At 48.1% G+C, this 18718-nt stretch overlaps 2 protein-coding genes across 4 annotated transcripts in view; one reads left to right on the top strand and one right to left on the bottom strand.

The window, feature by feature from the left end:
• Gpa33 (glycoprotein A33) overlaps positions 1–9483 on the bottom strand; it is a 33620-nt gene extending 24137 nt beyond the window's left edge. Inside the window, exon 1 of the mRNA NM_001191829.1 lies at positions 9324–9483. Within this exon, the coding sequence (NP_001178758.1) occupies positions 9324–9366 (43 nt within the window). The 5' untranslated portion in view covers positions 9367–9483. The remainder of the gene's footprint in view (positions 1–9323) is intronic.
• A 2660-nt stretch (positions 9484–12143) lies between these two features.
• Positions 12144–18718, top strand: part of Styxl2 (serine/threonine/tyrosine interacting like 2) — a 29118-nt gene continuing 22543 nt past the window's right edge. Inside the window, exons 1-2 of one of the 3 annotated variants that reach the window (XM_006250187.5) lie at positions 12144–12288; positions 12874–13007. In XM_006250187.5, the coding sequence (XP_006250249.1) occupies positions 12898–13007 (110 nt within the window). In that variant the 5' untranslated portion in view covers positions 12144–12288; positions 12874–12897. Of the gene's footprint in view, positions 12289–12873; positions 13008–18718 lie in introns of those variants that run through there. The other 2 variants (XM_006250188.5, NM_001191929.1) reach the window with 2 other exon arrangements.

Genomic DNA, 18718 nt, shown 5'->3' with positions numbered 1-18718 from the left:
TCTCACATGCAGGTAGGTTTGCCCTCCTCCCAGGTAGAGCAGTCCAAGTGCTCAGCACGGGACAAAGAAGGGAGAAGCCACCGGGAGGTTTTTTTTTTTGTTGTTGTTGTTGTTGTTGTTTTTAACTCTATATTTGTTGAACTGTTGGGTCAACATAGAGCTTTAGGAACCTATAAATTCAGGTCAACTCGATACATTTCTTCTAAATTCCTAGACCTGTGCCAGGCCTAGCAGAACTTGCAGGGTTCGGTCATAGTCTATAGTCTCTAGAGGCCGCCCGACCACAGCCAGTCCTTATCGTTCTACCTTTCTGAGTATAATCCGGATGTTGACATGAATCTCTCTCTGTATGTGGAGGCTCCTTCTTTTACCAGCTGGTGTTCTCTAAGAGGACTCGGTGCTTCAGACTATTCTAGTAAGTGCCACTCACTGGCTCAATGCCCAAGAGGCCTGCCTCTTGGCTGGGTACTAATTAGGGCTTTGTTGATTGAGTGGCTTGTGGCATAATCCCTAATAAGAAGCAGGTAGATGTCACTGTCAACCAGTACCCTAATGGAGCCTAATAGAGTATTAGGAGTAAGTGTGAGAAGAGAGAGATGGGAGGGGGGAGGGAAATCAGGGAAAGGATTTTAATGGGAAAGCTTATTGAGGAGGCAAAATTGGATATAGCCCTCGAGGGATGGCATTCACCATGTTGAGTTGTGTGCAGAAGGGAAAGAAGCAGGGGGTAGGGGTTGTGCCTACAAAACCCACAATCCCACATGAGCACAGACACAGGGTGAGTTCTAAAAGACAACAACCCAGAAAGACAGCATCAATAACAGCTATCTTGGGCTTTGGGCACCAAAGGGCAGTTTAGGGATTTGCCTCTGGGTACATTCATCTGAGTTTCCTACAATGGACAGACAACACTGTTCCAGCTACAAAGCCAAGAGGTGGAGACTGCACAGGGACTACTGTGTCCCAGAGTGTTCCTGACAGAGTGTATGAGAGAGCTAAAGCCAGACAAAGACTCTGAGAAGCTTTCTCTAGTCCCCACCAGACTCAGGATGGAGAGGCTTGGGAAGCCTACAGGTTAACGAAAGTGAGCTTCTACATAGGAAGAGTCTGAAGACAAAGGAGAGACCAGAGGAAGCAGAGCATCCTGGGCAGGAGCAGGAACACGGGCATCATAGGAGGATCAAGCTCACTCCCAGTTTTACCCACTCCCCCGCAGGGCACGTATTAGCAAGCTGGTGGGCAAGGGAAGGACAGCGAGCTCTGGGACACTCAAGCCACACTTTATTCTTCTCCAATGGACTGGGTGACCGTCCTAACCGGAAGTGTCTGTCTAAAATTGTGTCTGCGCCTGCCTGCGTCACGTCAGATGCCTGTGGCATGTCTGACTCACCAATGCAGAAGACAAGGAAGTGGCCCAAAGGTTAGTGGGTGGCGGAGAGGGAGCATCTCAGGAGGAAGGCCATTTCCAAGGGTAGTAGTTGGTGCCCTGGGTAGGGGCCTGCTCTGAGGACAGAGGGATCTGGGAACATGGCGCCGAAAGCAGGGAGAAGGCAGCAGGGGAACAGAGTTGAGTGCTGCCAATGTAAGACAGCTTGAGGGCTATCGCCCTCACCTTCAAGTCTAATATGTCTCTGGAAACCATGTTCTGAAAACTGGAATTCCTGCACTGGGTGGAGGGGTGAGACTCCAGCTGTGGGAGGAACAGACTCCGGCCACTCTTCAGCTGCAAGATGTGCTAGCTAGTCCCTCTCACACGTCAGACTCCAGACAGATATGAGTCAGTCGTGGAGTGGGCAGAGTAAACTTAGAATAGCCAAGCTTGGAGAGGCACAGGAGACAGTGAGGGCTAGCAGGCCTGTTGCCTGGGAAGGGGCAAGAGAGCAGGCATTGCATTCATTAACAGCACCCAGCAGGGCTCCAGGCTCCCTGCCAGAGGTGGGAAGCTGATGGTAGCAGAGACAGGCCCAGTTCTGCTCTCTCAGAGTTCAGTCCTCTGGGTGAGTCAGATGGCAATAAATAAATAATCTCAGAACAAATGTGAAACCACCGTGGTAACAAGTGCCCCCTCCCCCACACATACCACACGTGGTGAGAGCAAGTGCCTCAGGAGTGGGGACGCTGTCCTGGGCAGAGGCTGGGGGATAATCAACAAAAAGAAATAGAAGACAGGAGGTGTGTGAAGTAGGCAAGGGTCAAAGAAACAGGCAGGGCATAGCATAGCAACAGGACCAAAGACACACACACACACACACACACACACACACACACACACACACACACACAGAGGCACTCCAAATAAAACACAAAAGCCAACTGACAAGAGAATACTGGGTCCATGAAAGCAGCTTTGGACAAACCAGCTACTGGGCTCCCTTTCAGCCAGATTACCTATGGCCACCCCACCAGTACCTCCCTATAAAGCACTCTATCTAGGGTCTCATCACTGACATAAACACGAGTCGAGCCCAAGCCTAAGCGGCCATGACAACAGAGTGCAAAAGAGGTTGAGCAAAATGAACAGGTGAAAAAGACCTAACATCCGCAGCAGACACTTGGCTTCAGGTAAGAAAGCAGGGGCCATCAAAGGTGACTTGGCAAGTTATGATAGACCCAAAATTCTTTGAAACTGTTCTCGTCAAGAATCAAGGTTTGAGGCGTGGCAGTAGTGGCAAAGACCTTTAATCCCAGCACTTGAGAGGCAGAGGCAGGCAGATCTCCAGCCTGATCTACAGAGTGAGTTCTTGGACAGCTGCCGGCTACATACTGAAACCTTGTCTGGAAAAACCAAAAAGACTCAAAGTTTGGCTGAAGGTGTAGCTCGGTGATAGAACACTTGTTAGCATTCACAAGGCCCTCCATAACCACCAGAGAAAGAGAAAGGGGGGAGGAGAGGGAGGGAGGGAGGGATGGAGGGAAGAAAGGAAGGAGGGAGAAGAGAGAGAGGGGGAAGATGGGAGAAGGGAGGGAGGGAGAGAGGGAGAGAGGCAGGCGGAGGGTGGGTGAGTGATGAAGAAAATAAACCATTTCCCAGGGGTGGTGGCACTTATCTATGATCCCAGCACTTGAGGACAGAGAGACAGAGAGGCCTAGAGAGTAACATTCCAGGTCAGCCTGAGATACACAGTAACAACAAAAAGAATCGGACTCTTCACTCCTCCCTTGAGTTTCAGCCTATGACTCCCTGAACAGTAGAATGCCACACGGCCTCCCACTGAAGCTTTGAGGAAGCTAAGGCTGCACTGTGGAAGGCCACAGGGAACAAAGCCAGAGCCAGCACCAGCTGGCCTGCCACAGGCGGTACCAGCACGAGAAGAGGTTTTCCACCCCCAGGAAAGTCACCCAGCTAAGACCCCTCTCAACTCCAGCTCTGCGGGCAAACTAAATATTAGCATTATAATTTCGAGTAAGCGGTAAATTTGAGATGGCTTTTTGCACTGCAATGGAAAAGGCAGGAGATCACTGCTAGGTCTTCGCCTTCTGTCACTAGATGGACAGAGAGAGCATCAGATAGCGGCACAGAGAGGTGACTAAGGACTTAGGCTAGGGGACTCACAATGTGAGTTGGGCTGTAGCTGGCGAGTTGGAAGTCTTTAGAGACATATGAGCTGGAAGTTGTCTGTTGGTCTTACAGGACTCTAGCTTGTAGAGAGGTAGGGTTGAAGACGGGCATTTCGGAGTTTTGAGATTAGCTAGGAGTGAAGAACAACGGTGCAGATATATTCACAGAGGGATGCTGGAAGAACTGAGTATCGAGAGCCCTGACAACAAGGGGCAGAGGAGGGTGAGGCTACAGAAGCATGAGAGGACGGAGGACCCCATGGAAGGAAGCAGAAGAGCATGTGGCTTGGACCACATCTTCATCCTCTTAGGAAGGAGGGAGAGATTAACAGGAAGGCACACTGCTTACAGGCATGCACAGGGCCAGGCTCACTGGCCTTCTGGTGACCAACATCGCAATAATCACAATCGGGTTCCATGGAGCCCTGGGCTGGGATCTCAAAGGTTTCACCTCTCAAGCTGTGGTCCCTGAACAGCTTCCCACACAACCCCTGCCTGGGAGGCTCTCCATACCCCTCCCTTGACCTTCCATCAATACCCATTGGATAAGGTCCCAGGTACCCTGAGTGAGCGTTGGAGCGTAAGAATGCAGGCAGCTGGCTTCCCTGAGTCAAGACACCCAGCCAGGGACCAGACAGCAACTCTCAGGGATGACACCAGACGATGCAAAACTGAGAGTAAATTCACACTCAGGGTACCAGGGCATTGACGAAACTTACCGGCCACACTGTACTTTGTAAGTGTAACCCAGGCTGCTTCTCAGAACCACGTGGGTGGTTTTTAATGGAGAAGCACACAGTCTGTCTGGATTCTGATTCAGAAAATAGGAAGGATCCTAGTGGATGTAAATGAGCCAGGGTTGACGGCCCTGACCCTGCCACTCTCCACCTGGGAACACATCCCTCTTAGGTTGGTCACTCTTCACATTGTTTCCCCTCTGGGGCCCGAGACAGATGTTAGCTGGGACATTGTAATTCCAATCGCATCTCTGACAGGCAGAATTGTGCCAGTGAGCACTGGCCTCTGCCTTGTGCCAGCAAGTGATACCTAGGCATCAGGTGAGAGGAGGTGGACCTTAAGGATTACACCCAGGGCCCTGAGCAGAGGGGAGGACAGGATGGGCCTTGCACTTCACTGCCCTGGCTCTGGCCCAAAAATTTTCTTGAGGTTGAGAGCTCCCGGACACAAGGGAATTCTCCAATTTGACTGTTATCAGATAGATATTCATGCCTGAGGCTGTGCCCTCCCTCTCACTGCCCAGCCTGGGCCAGGGAACAGTACAGAGCTTAGACTCTGAGCCCCCACAGAGCAGACACCAGGGAGTCCCCAGGCTGTAAAGCCAACTTCAGAGAGGCAAGTGGAGAGCAGCACTTTTAGGAAAACTCACCCTGCTGTGTGGGGACTGTGTGTCTGCTGATGACGGGCCCCAAAAGATTCTAATGTGGAGAACAGCCTCACCAGACCAACGACCAGAAAACAGACTTCCTAAAATCCCACTGTGGCCCAACACCCAGGGGGTTACTGAAACCTTTTAATGTCTGGATAGAGAGAGAGAGAAAAGTTTTTTTTTCTCACCTAGTATAACACTTTGCAAGGGTAGATTTCCTTATTTCTATATGAAAAACAGTATTTTTTCTAGTTTAGCATAAAGGCAACAAAGAAATTCACTGTACTTCTAAAAGGGTGTGTGTCTATATGTGGTGTGTGTGTGTGTCTGTCTGTGCATGTGTGTGTGTGTGTGTGTGTCTGTAAATGGGTATGTTTATGTATCTGTGTTTGTGTGGTCTGTGTATGTGTCTTGGTATATGTCTTTGTGTATCTGTTTTTGTCAGTGTGTATGTCTGTGTCTTTCTATGTATCTGTGTATGCGCCTGTGTATGTGTGTCTCTGTGTGTTAGTGTGCTTGTATATGAGTGTCTGTGTGTCTGTGTGGGGTGTATCTGTATGAGCGTGTCTGTATCGTGTGTTTGTCTGTGTGCGTGCAAGTGTGTGCCTTGAGTGTGTCTGTGAGTGTATTTATGTCTGTGTATGTGTCAGCATGATGTGTGTGTGTGAGTGGGTGACTGTGTATGGCTGTGTATGGTGTGGGTGACTGTGTATGGCTGTATGGTGTATGTGTGCGTCTACATACACCAGTGTCTGTCTTTGTGTGTGTCTATGGGGGGATGTTTGGGTACACGTGTATTTATCTGTTTGTGTGTTTGTGTCTCTGTGTGTGTTCATGTATGTCAGTGTCTGTCTGTGTATGTGTGTGTACGTGCCTGTGTTTTATATTGTCAGGTCTTGGCTCCTGATCATGGACTCTCCCTCTGGAGCTTTCCAGGTAGAATCTTCATCTTTCAGGGGATCAAGTGGCTGAAATTTGTGCACAAACTGGAGGGTTTTTCTAGCAGCCTCTGAGGGGAGCGGGCAGGCACATGTTGGCTGATGGGTGATAATTGGGACTCATCCGAAGTGACTTCCGTGTCATTTCCTGGCTCATTTTGGTCAGATCGGAGCTGTTAGATGATGGGTCACTAGTGTGTCATTGACTTCTGGTGCCTGCATTTGCTCACTCTAATAATAGCAACGATAATACCAGTGTGCCCTTCGTGGTCCACAAGGGGCTCACTTCTAAGGTCTTTGCCTTTAGAAACACAGTGCACACTGGATGCATTGTAAATTAGCCTCTGGGTTTTACAGTCCACGGCATGACACCGAGCTTTCATGAGGTGAAGTAATTTGCCCCTGCTCCAGTAGACAGAAGAGGTCCTCAGAGTGAGGCATTAAAATGGGCAGGGCATCTGCCTGATGGGAAAGTATAGTTTGTCAATTACTCTTTTAGAAACATCAACTAGAATAATGAAAGCAGGCCGGCCATCTTTAGTTGTGTGTGTGTGTGTGTGTGTGTGTGTGTGTGTGTGTGTGTGTGTGTGCGTGTGTGTGTGTGCGTGTGTGTGCAAGATACAGAGGCCAGAGGAGGATATTAAATGTCTTCTCCCTCTCTCTTGACTTCAGTTTTTGGAATCACTTACTGAATCCTTGTCTCAGCCAGGCTGGCTGTCCATTGAGCTCCAAGTTCTGCCTGTCTCTGCTCCTCGGGGCCGGAGTTTTGGTGTGCATGGCTATCCCAACCTTTTTTTAATGTGGGTGCTAAGGATTTGAACCCTGGTCCTCAGCAAACACTCTGACCCACTGAGTCACTGTCTCAGCCTCTTTTGTCATTAAAAATAATTCTGGGGCTGGGTAGAGGGCTCTGAGGTTAAGAGTCTTGTTGCCCTTACAGAGGACCCAGATTAGATTCCCAGCACTCACATGGTGGCTCACAGCCGGCGTTCATAACCCCAGTTCCAGGGATCCAACCGACATGCATTGATACACATGTGCTACATGCATGCATGCTAGCAAAAACATTCATATATATGCATTAAAGTAAAATAAAAATGAAAAAAAATCTAAGGTGCCAATTTATACCACCTCTGAGTATAGCCTTATATAATAACTTCCATCTCCCCAAAGTTCAGTGAGCCTGGGGCTACCTCATCAGCTCAGTGACTCTCTCCCAAACATCAGCACAATCTATGATGGGCACAATCAGGTAGGGAAGGTGACCTTCTGTGATTCCTGCCTAGGCTGCCCCTCACACAAAAGCAGAAATCGATGCCTGCCCTTGAAGCCTAAGGGAGAGCGCACTGTCCAAAGGCTTTTTGGTGTAATCTGTGACGGCACCCGGGATTGGCAATGATTAATTATTCCACCCCTTGGCAGAGTGGTTTCCTCTGCCCCAGCACTCCAGCCCTTCCTCCTAGAGCAGGTAGGGTCGTGGAAGAAAGAAAGGTGGTGGGCATGCAGTTCTGAGCAGAGATGGTGGGGGAGAGGGGAAAGGGTGAGGGTAGAAGGTATAGTTTATCAATATGTCAGGAAACACACACACACACCACACACACATACACCTCGATGCCCAACCCCCACTAGTGCTGCTGGCTGGGTTCACCCAGAGGTCACATGCCTCACCCTCCAGAAGGCCACCAGCCTGCTGCAGGCAGTTCAGAATTAAGGACATTTCTCATTCTGAGCTGAGCAAGTGACTGTGTTCTCGGTTTTTGGTATTTCCCTGAGCCAGTGTTACTTCTTTTGTGTGTACGTGTGTGCGTATGTGTGTGTGTACATGCGTTAGTACCAGGCTGCAGAACACAGGGCTTTATGCAGGGTGTGTGCATGCGCAAGTGTGTGTGTGTGTGTGTGTGTGTGTGTGTGTGTGTGTGTGTGTGTGTGTGTATACAAGCATGGAGAAAACTCTTGGCTCAGGAGAGGGTCAGAGAATCCCTGAGTCGAGTAGGGGAGGGCGGCCATGTCCTTTCAGCCTCCCTCCCCTGAGGCAAGCATCCTTCTTTCAGATATGATGGCTGAGGTTGACGAATCCAGACTTCCCACCCCTCAGGCATCTACATGTGCCCATCGAGGAGCTAAGTAAATGAGGGAGTGGACTGGCCATCTAGGCTGATGACAAGGGGACAAGGGTGTCTGCCTCAGGAAAATGGACCCTCCTGCCTATAGAACTGGAACCAGCCAGGCTGATTAGCTCTCCCTCAAAGCCTTGATCTGATCAAGCTGTTGTCCTGCCTAGCAGAGTGGCCTTCACTTCAAAGCCAAGGTTCTAAGATGGGCTGGAGAGGAAGCCCCGGGACCTAGAGGAACTGTGCTGGGTGGCGGCCCAGGTGGCTCTGGGCTTGCCAGGGTGTATTGAACAGTGGGTTAACCAAAGCCCCATGGGCTCTGCTTCCCAGGCTCCTTGGGGCTCCAGAGCTTCCTGTTCCACTCTGACTCCCTCTCTGTGGTTCCTGATCTTGGAAGCAGGCCACTGGACAAACACTCTGAACTAGGGTCTCTGAGCTTAACTCCTTCTCTCAGCCTCCTGGTCCAGTCCCCAAGTGTTCAGACACCCTCACACACCCTGCCCATCTCCACACAACTGCTTTGCTATTTAGCACTTAGTTTCGATTCAGCCACAAACCCATCAACTGCTGAGCTGGGGAGGAGGGATTCTGCTTCAGAGCTGTCAGTGGTCAGAGTGGGCCAGGTAGGGCTCCCAAGGGCCCGTGCATGCCAGCTTGTGGCTCTATACAGGATATTAAGGAAGTTTTTCACTCTTTAAGTTTCCTATAGGTGGCATAGGTGCTAACATGTTTACGGTTGTGTCTTTCCCGGCTTTAAGGAGACAGTTAACAACAAACAAACCAGATCAATGGTTCTCAACCTGTGGGTCGCGACCCCTTTGGTAATGGAATGACTTTTTCACAGGGGTCATTTAAGATCGTTGGAAAACACGGATATTTACATTACTTATGAGTCACAACAGTCACAATTTTGCAGTTATGAGGCAGCAATGGCAATTTTATGGTTAGGGGGTCACCAGAACATGTGGAACTATATTAAAGGTTCAGTACATTAGGAAGGTTGAGAACAACTGCCCGAGACAGTAAATCTACTGAGATCCACACCCTGGCTTTTTGGGAACAACACTTGATTTCAAATACTGTGTCTGACTCTTTGAGTTTCTCATAACAACAACGGGCTGGGGGTTGTTTAGGAACTAACAGAGACAAAGACCATTTTGATTTAGGAATAAGCCTGGAAACGGCCCCTCCAAACTGTACAATGTATAGCTCTGCTCAGTGGGACACAGCACTGCAGAGACCAAGGGAGGTGAGAGACGCTAGGACAGCCTCTCCTTCAGATCATACCCCTCGCCATTCCCCAGGTCTGGTAGGAGAGGGCTTACTCACTCGCACAGAACATCCACAGCACAGGTCCCACCGTCCCCAACATGGTCTTGCTCCTTTTCTGACACAAACCCAGTCTGGAACCGGCAAGGCACTGGACAGGTCTGGGCTGTCTGGTTAAAGCTACCCTCTGGCCCGATTCAGTCTGTCGTCCCGGTGACTCTCCTCCTGGTCACCTGTGTCAGACTGGGCCCACATGCCCCACCCAGTCAACGGACTGGCAGGTGAGCTCACCTATGGGTGAGGCGTCTGCTCCACCTACTCTAGGAGAGACCCCTGGAGCCGGCCATCTTCCTACCTTCTCCCTCTTTAGTAGGAGTGCAAAGTCCTGAAGGTGTGGGCCTGTCATAACTGAAGGGATGTTGTTGCCTTGTAATAAAAAGGGAGCAATCTCAGAAGCAAAAGCTAGTAAAAGCAGGGCGTTGCCCACATTTGCCGAGGCACATCAGGACCCAGTATTGTTTCTGTCTCTGCCTTTCCTCTCTGACACCCACACTGGGACAGAAATGTGGTGGTGGAGGACACAGGAAGTTCCTGCGATCAGAGCTGGTACTATGCCTGGGAAAGTAGCAAATGCACAAGAAACCAAGACGATAGTATGTCTTAGCTCTCCTGTCTCAATTTTTTAACACCAAAGACTTACATCCTGGAAGTCCTGAAGTCTCACAGTCCCTACACAATTGAGATGTTTGTTTCCTTCAAATGTGAGAGATGAACCATAGCACATTTTACCACAGCACTCGGGAGGCAGAGGCAGGCAGATCTCTGAGGCCAGTCCGAGTTCCAGAACAGCCAAGGAAATCAGTAGGAAATATCTCTCCAGGAGAGCTACCTGACCAGGTTCTGCCACAGATACTCTCTACATTATAGAGTATGTACAAATGATATTATGCTGTTTAAATATTTTTCACTTAATAAAATACCCTAGAGCCTTTTACATTCATACATTTGGCAGTACCGAGTTCTGTTTAACGGCTAATAAATAATTATCACACCGGGTGTTACCTCTTCCAAGTTTGTTCATATTTCTACAAAGTTATTGGTCTTGGGTCTCCTGGTTTCTAGAGGGTCTTTGTGATCTTGAGAAACTCACTTTTGATAAAGTGATTACAATAAATGTTTTCCTGGGTGCCATCTTGTATTACAAATTCCCTGTGGAAATTACCTGCAGTGACCATTTCTGGCTACCGAGCTTAGCTGGCTTATGAAGTTGTTGCTTTCCATTTATCACCCTTTGCAGCTTAGCTGACTTATGAAGTTGTTGCTTTCCATTTATCACCCTTTGCTTAGTCACCGCATAGCATTCCCTTACTATGTATGATAATTTTCAGGTTCCAACATTTCTTGATGCCATTGTCAGATTATATTTCTCAAGACAGATCCTCTGATGCGGGGTCTCTAATCTGGCCCTATTGCTGACTCTGTAGACCTTAGGAAATGGAAACATCTATCTACTCCTTACAGATTGTCTGCTAAGGTATGGTAGGATTCATTCTTCCATGTCCCCTCCCTTTTATTCTGGAGTATGTAACCTCTGCTCTGACCGTTCTTGGACATCTCATTACAGCTCATTCTCTCTCCTGCTGCAGAACTGTGTGCTGTGCTCTCTGAGCCCCCCCCCACTATTATACCGGCTCTATTTCATCCAATAACTTTAAAGGCTGGCTCACACATCATTTCCTCCATGAAACCACCCTAGCTTCGCAGCTCAGAACTTGCTCCTTCCCATGATTCAGTGCAGCACTCTGAGCTTCTTCCGGGGCAGGAACTCCACTTCCTCTTATACTTCAGCTATATTTAGTCTCCATCTCATGCCTCCTAATAAACCATGAGCTCATTCATTCATTCAGCCAATCTCTGATGCTACTACTCTGGGCACGGTTCCATCCAGCTAGGAAGACAGGATACTTTGAGCTATGAGTCTGACTAACTTGGTCAGGTACAGTGCCTGGTGCATAGGAGGTAACTAATAAATATTTACAAACGTGGAGACAGATGGAAAGATGTGTGGATTGGGGGGGGTCACAGTGTGGAGAGGGTGGGAGCCACCGGAAACATGGAGGCAGGTAGATGGAAGGGTACAGGACCTCTCAGGACATCTAGGATGAGAGGGGAAACTGTGGGTAACTGAGGACTGCAGGGACAGTGGCAGAATTGTCATGAGTTCCACCACAGGGCGGCTCATGAGGTCTTCGGAGTTTATCAAGTCTTCCGAATTTTTATGTTACTCCCTAGTTGCCACTGGCCGTTACCCTGAAAGGTAAGGCAGAGATAGGAAGGGGAGGGCAGCTCGCCCACTGTATGGTCCTCAGACATTTCTGTTAAAAATGTCAGGCTTAGGGGTTGGGGATTTAGCTCAGTGGTAGAGCGCTTGCCTAGGAAGCGCAAGGCCCTGAGTTCGGCCCCCAGCTCCGGAAAATAAAAAAGATCCAAAAAAAAAAAAAAAAAAAAAAAAGTCAGGCTGGTTGAAAGCCATGACTTCTCTTTAATCAAGACATGGTGCTCTCCCCACTCCTGGCTGAGGGCCAGCCTGTTCTGTATAACTGGTATTTTCCTTTCCTAGGCTTCTCCAAGTGACTATGAGGTAAAGTTACGTTTGTTACAAATGTGCTGATTTAAATTATTTTCAGAAAGTGCTTTGAACGGGCAGCTTCCTGCGGGAGGAGATGGCTTTCTCAGGTCCTTCTGTCCACAGCGTGAGCCTATTCTAAACCCACTGCTAGACCTCAGCGGCTGAGAACCAGCCAGAAGGGAAAGGGTTAAGTGAAGCCTGCATTCCTTCCTCCCAAAGAGCGGCCATCCTATGGGGCCAGAGGCTAAATTTAGAGACTGGCTAAGGTTTCTTGTTAACAGCTGTCCCTCAGAGAAGAAGCACACCAGAAAGGAGAAAGCTTGGTCCCTCTCTAACCCGAACTTCTGGTCATTTTCCTGGGGTCCTTGGCCCTTGGTGAGGACACACCAGCCCAAGGTGAGTGTTCATTCCCTCAAGTCTTCTGTGGTGAGCTGGGACTTAGACTCAGGAGGGTGGCAGTCTTCCCTGAATGTCAGGCCACAGCTGGGACTAGCTCTCAGGGACTTCTAGTGCCTTAACAGGCTATGGGTGGCTCCTCAGCCCAAGGCCCTAATTGACACAAAGTCAATAAATATTACCTAAGGGGACCCATTGTCCCTTCCAGTAAGATAAAAGGTGTGTGCATGAGTGTAGTTGGAAGGGTGACTTCAAGTGTCCCTTTCAGTCTGGGGAATCCACCGCCTTTCATAAACCTCCCCACTACAGTTAAAATGGACTTTGCTTTTCCTCTCTGCTTCCCTGTTCATACCCACTAAAGGAGTCAAGATGTCACTTCTTGCAGATTGTGTCACCTCATGGTGTCCTACTAATGACAACTGGGCTCCATCTTAGTGGTTTCCCTATGGGTCCTTTACCCATCTGGATACAAGAATGCTGTACCCTCCCCATTCTCAGTCCACCAAGGTGACACTGGTGACACATCTCCCCTCCCCCCTACAAAACCTATGGAAACCGAGTCCCTAAACAACCTTTTCCTGCCAGGCAGACAGAGGCTGACAGGCTGTCATGGCTACCAGTGGAGACACAGAGGAGGAGCAGGTAGTTCCAAACGAGGAGGATGAAGCCGACGTGAGAGCTGTACAGGCCCACTACCTCCGGAGTCCCTCCCCAAGCCAGTAAGTGGGCCACTTGGGAGTATCATACATGCCAATCATCATGACCCTGGGCGCTCTGTTCTCTGCCATGGTGGACTGAGGTGTGGTGGTGAGGGCTAGTCATTGTCTCCAGAATGTGTGGTGCTGTGAGCTGGTGGGGTGGGGGAGGGGTGACAAGCACCAGGGGAAGACCAAAGGCTTCTGGGAGGTGCTGCCTCTGGCTTGGAAGTGGGAATTTGGCAGGTCCACCTACAGGGTGTGCTCGATTTACCAGGACCAGGGCTGGATGAGAGGTTGAAATGGCAGAAAGTAGAAGAGAGATGAAAAAGGCCCTGGTACTAAAATTATTTTGCATCCAAAATGGAGGTGTTGATTTCCAAGGGGTAGAGACACTCCCTAGAGAAAGTGGCAGGATGCCAATAGGAGAAAAGGAAAAACATTTTCCAGAAGAGTCTTCAGTCCTCTGTGACAAGTCATTTCTGTTCCAATAAGAGAACTGATGATTTAGGATGATGTGGGTTGACAAGTTTGTGTGAAAAAGGCCACTTCCCTTGTGTTCATAGTCAACCAACTGGAGCTCAGCGGGGTCCTACTTCCTTGCAAAGGACGATAGGTCCTGGGTTCCTGGGCCTAGGAGAAGGGGAAGTGAGTTTTTCAATACACAGCAGTCTTGGACACAGTGTGCTCCTCCAAGCAGTTTACCCACACCAACCTTTCTGCCCACACAGAACACTTTCGCTGTCTCAGGCCTGAATGTAGCAGCTCACGGGCTCACCAGGATGATAGGTAGGGAAGTTTCCATCCTCCGAAAGGAAAGGAAGGTGTAGTCGTCCTGTTAAACATGGCTGCTCCAGAACTGAGGAAATCTAGTCTAACCAGGGAACGTCTCTTGAGAGGAGTGCGCTTACCTGCCACTCCCCTTGGCCTCTTGGTCTGCAGAGGCCTTTGTTCATTGTCTCCAACTGCCACACACAGAGTGGAATTTCCCTGAAGGGGTTGTTTCTTGCACATGGAAAATCGGAGCACACACCATCCCAAAGGTTGTAGTTTCTTTGAAAATAGGATCCCTTCAAAAACTCAGTAGACTGGGAACTGTGTATACTGGGCAGCCAGTCCCATGTCAGCCCTTGTCTGTGTCTTTCTTCCTTGTCAACCTAATGATCATTATCTGAATGATGGCCTGAAGCTAGACATTAGGGTAGGAAGTCTAGAACGTCTGTGGTCGGCAGTGAACTCCTGGAAGGTGCTGCAAAAGAACCCAGAACAGTGTACAGCTAACAGGGGAGACCGCAAGTGCCACATGTAATCAGCAAGGCCAGGAGAAGGAAAAAGAAGAAAGAACGGAAAAAATACAGAAAAAGTACAGCAAATAAGCAGGAAAAGTAAAATGTGGCTAAATGGATACATAATTGCATGAAATTTGAATAAATCAAATATTCCAATTAAAAGAGCAAAGTTATCAGGCTCTCTCTTTTAAAAGCCTGCATGCTGTTTGTAACATAAGGATACACAAAAGCTCACAGGAGAAAACTTGCATTTTACTGATCGTTCAGAAATCAGTGACATAAAACGGCAACGAATTATGTTGATAATCAGGCACCTGCAGAGGCACGATGGCGTGAGCTTGCCCTTGCTTAGCAGTGTCTGACGTCTGGGCTGGAAGAGTTAGAAGATTAGGGATGACTTTCACGCTAAAGGAACCCCAACAGCAGGACTGGGTATCAGGAAAAGGTCTCGTGATTGTCAGCTTATATTGTCACTAACTGGGCAGTTGTTCAGAACTTCTAAGATTATCTTTCTGTGCAATTTCTTCATGTGGGCCACGTTAGGGTTTAGCAAAACAGGGCTGCTGAATGCCCGAATTACGTCCCCACCACCACCAAAAAGAATGGAGTGTGCTAGTTTCTTTACACCTAGACTATGTGCTATACTTTGTACACACACACACACACACACAGAGAGAGAGAGAGAGAGAGAGAGAGAGAGAGAGGTTTCAAAGAGAGATAATAAAGACTCAACAATTCAATCAAAAGAGTTTCAAGGTTGCATTAGAAAGAGAAAAATTAGGACAGGAAATATTGCAGGCATCTCTGGGTGGTAAACAGAAGCTGCCAGGAGTGTAGACACAGACAGAGAAGATGCCAGGGGAACCCATTGATATCAGACAAGTCAGAGTTTAGGAAGAGCATGCTAGGGGAAAAAAAGGGGGGGGGGAGGAAATTTCATAGCTATTGAAGGTTCAATTCACCAGGCAAACATAATCACTTGAAATACCTACGGCCTAACAAGATAGCCTTGAAATACAGAAAGTAAAAACAGAAAATAAAATCCTGGGCTGGAGGGATGGCTCTGCAGTTAAAAGCACTGGATGTTTTCCCAGAGAACCAGGGTTCAATCTCCAACCTCCACAAAACATCTCACGAAGCTCTGTAACCACAGTCCTGGAGGACACACAGCCTCTTCTGGCCTCTGTGAGCACACATAATACACTCATACACACAAAATGAATTCATTAGCTTAAGAAACTGACAAGTGAAAAACTTAAACTTCAAAATCTTATTCAAATGTTTTTAAAACCTGTCTTGTTAGATGATCGAGTGAGATAAATAAATCGCGAAGAATATAGATAATCCAAACAAAATTAACCTAATTAGCATTTATAGAACGTGTGGGCATATAGGATAGTTATTAAATTAAGTCAGTTACTGGGCTACGCATATGTTAACAGATTGTTCTGGCCATAGTTAAACTGTGGTTTTAAAAAAAAGGCAAGAGAATTAAATTAAACCATGATTTACCTCTACATCATGCTCACCAGAATATCTAACATGAAAGTCTCTGGTGACAATGGTAAGGAAGGTGTGAATGAATCAGAGCTCCCCTGCCTTGCTGGTGAGACTGTGAGCTGGCAGGATCAGTCGTCCAGGGCTTTTACACTCTGTCTACTAAAGTTAAATGAATTGGCTCTCCTCCGACACAGCCAGCTTGCGCTTGATACATCCAAACAAAAGTGAGTAAAACGTGCACCAGAAAATATATGCTCAAACAGGACGAGCTGTCCAGCTAACAGTAGGCTGGATGAATGAAGTCAGATGTGTATAAACGATGCCCTGGAGAACATGTGTTTTCTTTACTGCCCCCTGATGTGGTTGGGCTTCTCAGATCACTGGCTGAGGACTGCAAAGAGCAAGTACACACAAAGTAAGGGGAGCCTCTGAGGTGAGGGGGAGGGGCCAGCGCTGCCTCTGTCAGATTAGCCAATCACAGGACAACAGCCCTTGCTAATACTGAAATAATGCCTGTGTGAGACCCTTCGTCCTGAGGCAGCCAGCCCTGCTTCCCACATAAAACTAGAAGGAGCCCAAGATAGAAGATGCATAACCCAAGTAACCGTCAGACATGGTCCACACAGAGACTTCCTCTGGATCTCAGTGATGGCTCCCCAATCCCACTGCTTCTGTTTTGATGCCTCTCTCATGTCTACTACTTACAACTTCCTGCAAGCAGATCCCTTATCAGCAACCTTTCAGAAGTCTTCCAAGAAGGCACACACAGGATGACACCTTGTGGGCTATTTCTTCCTGCCATGCCTCCACAAAGTCTTCAGTGTGAGCTCTTACTGTCTTACACTGTACGCACAGGCAAGCCCACTGCACTGCATGGAATGAAGCTTAAACCAACCCTGAGGAATTCTATCCCTGCGGGGCTATTGTCGTCGTTGTTGTTGTTGTTGTTGTTGTTGGTGGTGGTGGTGGTGGTGGTGGTGATGTGTGTGTGTGTGTGTGTGTGTGTGTGTGTGTGTGTGTGGACTCGAGGCATGATCATGTGTGGGTATAAGTGTGCACCTGTGTGTAAAGGTCAGAGGTCAACCTCAACTGTCATCCCTGAGGCTCCATGGACTTTGATACTGAGACAGGCTCTCTCACTGACTTGAGGTTCACTGACTAGGGCTGGGCTGGCTGCTGTGTGAGATCCAGGGATCCTCCCGGTATGCCTCCAGTACTGGGGTTATGAACACATGCACAATGCCTGGCTTTCTACGTGAGTTCTGGGGATCTAACTTGGCTTCTCACACTTACACAGCAGGCACCTCACTGACTGAAAAGACAACCCCCTGACTAGGAGAAAACATCTGCAGGTTACATATCTGGTAAAGTATTTATGTCTAGAATACAGTGCTTTAAACCCTCAAAACTAATGAATGTATTTTGGCTCTCAAAATTCAACTTAAAAATGGACAAAAGATTTGAAAATGTGCTTCCCCGAACATGATATACATACCATCTGTAAGCACGTGAAATTATGCTCAAAACCCCTTAGTCATTGGGTAACCATCGCATGCCTCCAGGAGTATCTGAAATGAAAAACAAAGCAAACAGAAACCCAAAAAACAAAAACAAAGCAAACAGAAACCCAAAAAAACAAAAACAAAGCAAACAGAAACCCAAAAAACAAAAACAAAGCAAACAGAACGTAACTGTCCCAGCTGCCCATGAAGATGCAGCAGCAGAAACTATCTTAGGTGGAAGTGCAGAGTTCATCCCTTTCACACTCTGTCACGTATGCTTGCCTAGCGATACTTCTCTCCCTGTATGGCCCAGACATTCTAGGTATGAACTGAGAAACGATGGCTGAGTCTCACGTAAGGAATTGTACACCGATGGTGGTGGCAGCTTTTCTCTAAGAGCCCAGACGTTAGAAACAGTCCAAGTGTTTACAGTGAAGAGTCACACTGGTGTGCTCATACACAAGAACGCTAGACAGAAATAAGAGGGCGTGAGGCATAAACCCACACAGTCGCCGTTGGGTCTCCAAGCGACCATGCTGAGCGAACGCAGTCAGACAAACTCGAGTGCACGCCCCACGATTCTACTCTTATAAAATTGTAGAAATTTGAACTCACCTCTCTAGTGACAGAGAGCGGGTCAGTGGTTTCCTGAAGAACACAGGGCAGGGAGGGGTAGACGGAGGGCTTGCAAAAGGGAGTGCTAGAGCAATTTGGGAGAGTTGCTAAGACAAACCTTGACGGCGGTCATGGTCTCCCCAATGGAAGCTTATGCCAAACTCATCACACCAAAGTGTGCATTTCAAGTATAAGCAATTTGTACACAAATTCTTTCTCAACAAATTTATTTTAAGTCATGGAGGCAGGGAGGAGCCATTGTAGGAGGCAAGATGGCACCATAGAAAGAACCAAAATGTTGTTGGAACCAAAACTGAGGCCAACTCTACTCTTAGCTATGAGGATTTGCTATATAAGTCACAATCAGGAATAGCAATGTTTCTTGGTGGCTGAGAATAGACAATGCAGCATATATGAACACACTTGATATTTGAGAAATGGTGGTCTAGTTCATTTTTCTTCCAAAGAAGGATCTCTTTCAGTAATTCACAATGTCAATACATTTTTCTCTGAGGAGACTTGCACACACACACCAGTGAGGGCATCACAAGTCTCTGAGTCTGCTGTAGGCAAATGTTGGGTTCTCAGCAGCAGAGCATTGCTTCTGGCTCTGGGTCCCAATACCGAACATCCTCTCTAAGACCTCAGTTCCTCTGGGTCCCAATACTGAATGAGCCTCCCTGAGACCTCAGTTCCTCTGGGTCTCCATAATGAACGGTCCTCCCTGAGATGAGGTCCCTCTTGCTTTCTTGCTTTAGCTGGTAAGTCTTTTTAAAACCGACGTTAGCAAATAGCTTGCTGACATACTTTTCATTGCTTGTCTGTCAAG

This window comes from Rattus norvegicus, chromosome 13 (genome assembly GCF_036323735.1).
Source record: "Rattus norvegicus strain BN/NHsdMcwi chromosome 13, GRCr8, whole genome shotgun sequence".
NCBI lineage: Eukaryota > Metazoa > Chordata > Mammalia > Rodentia > Muridae > Rattus > Rattus norvegicus.
This window is presented reverse-complemented; position numbering and strand designations above follow the sequence as displayed.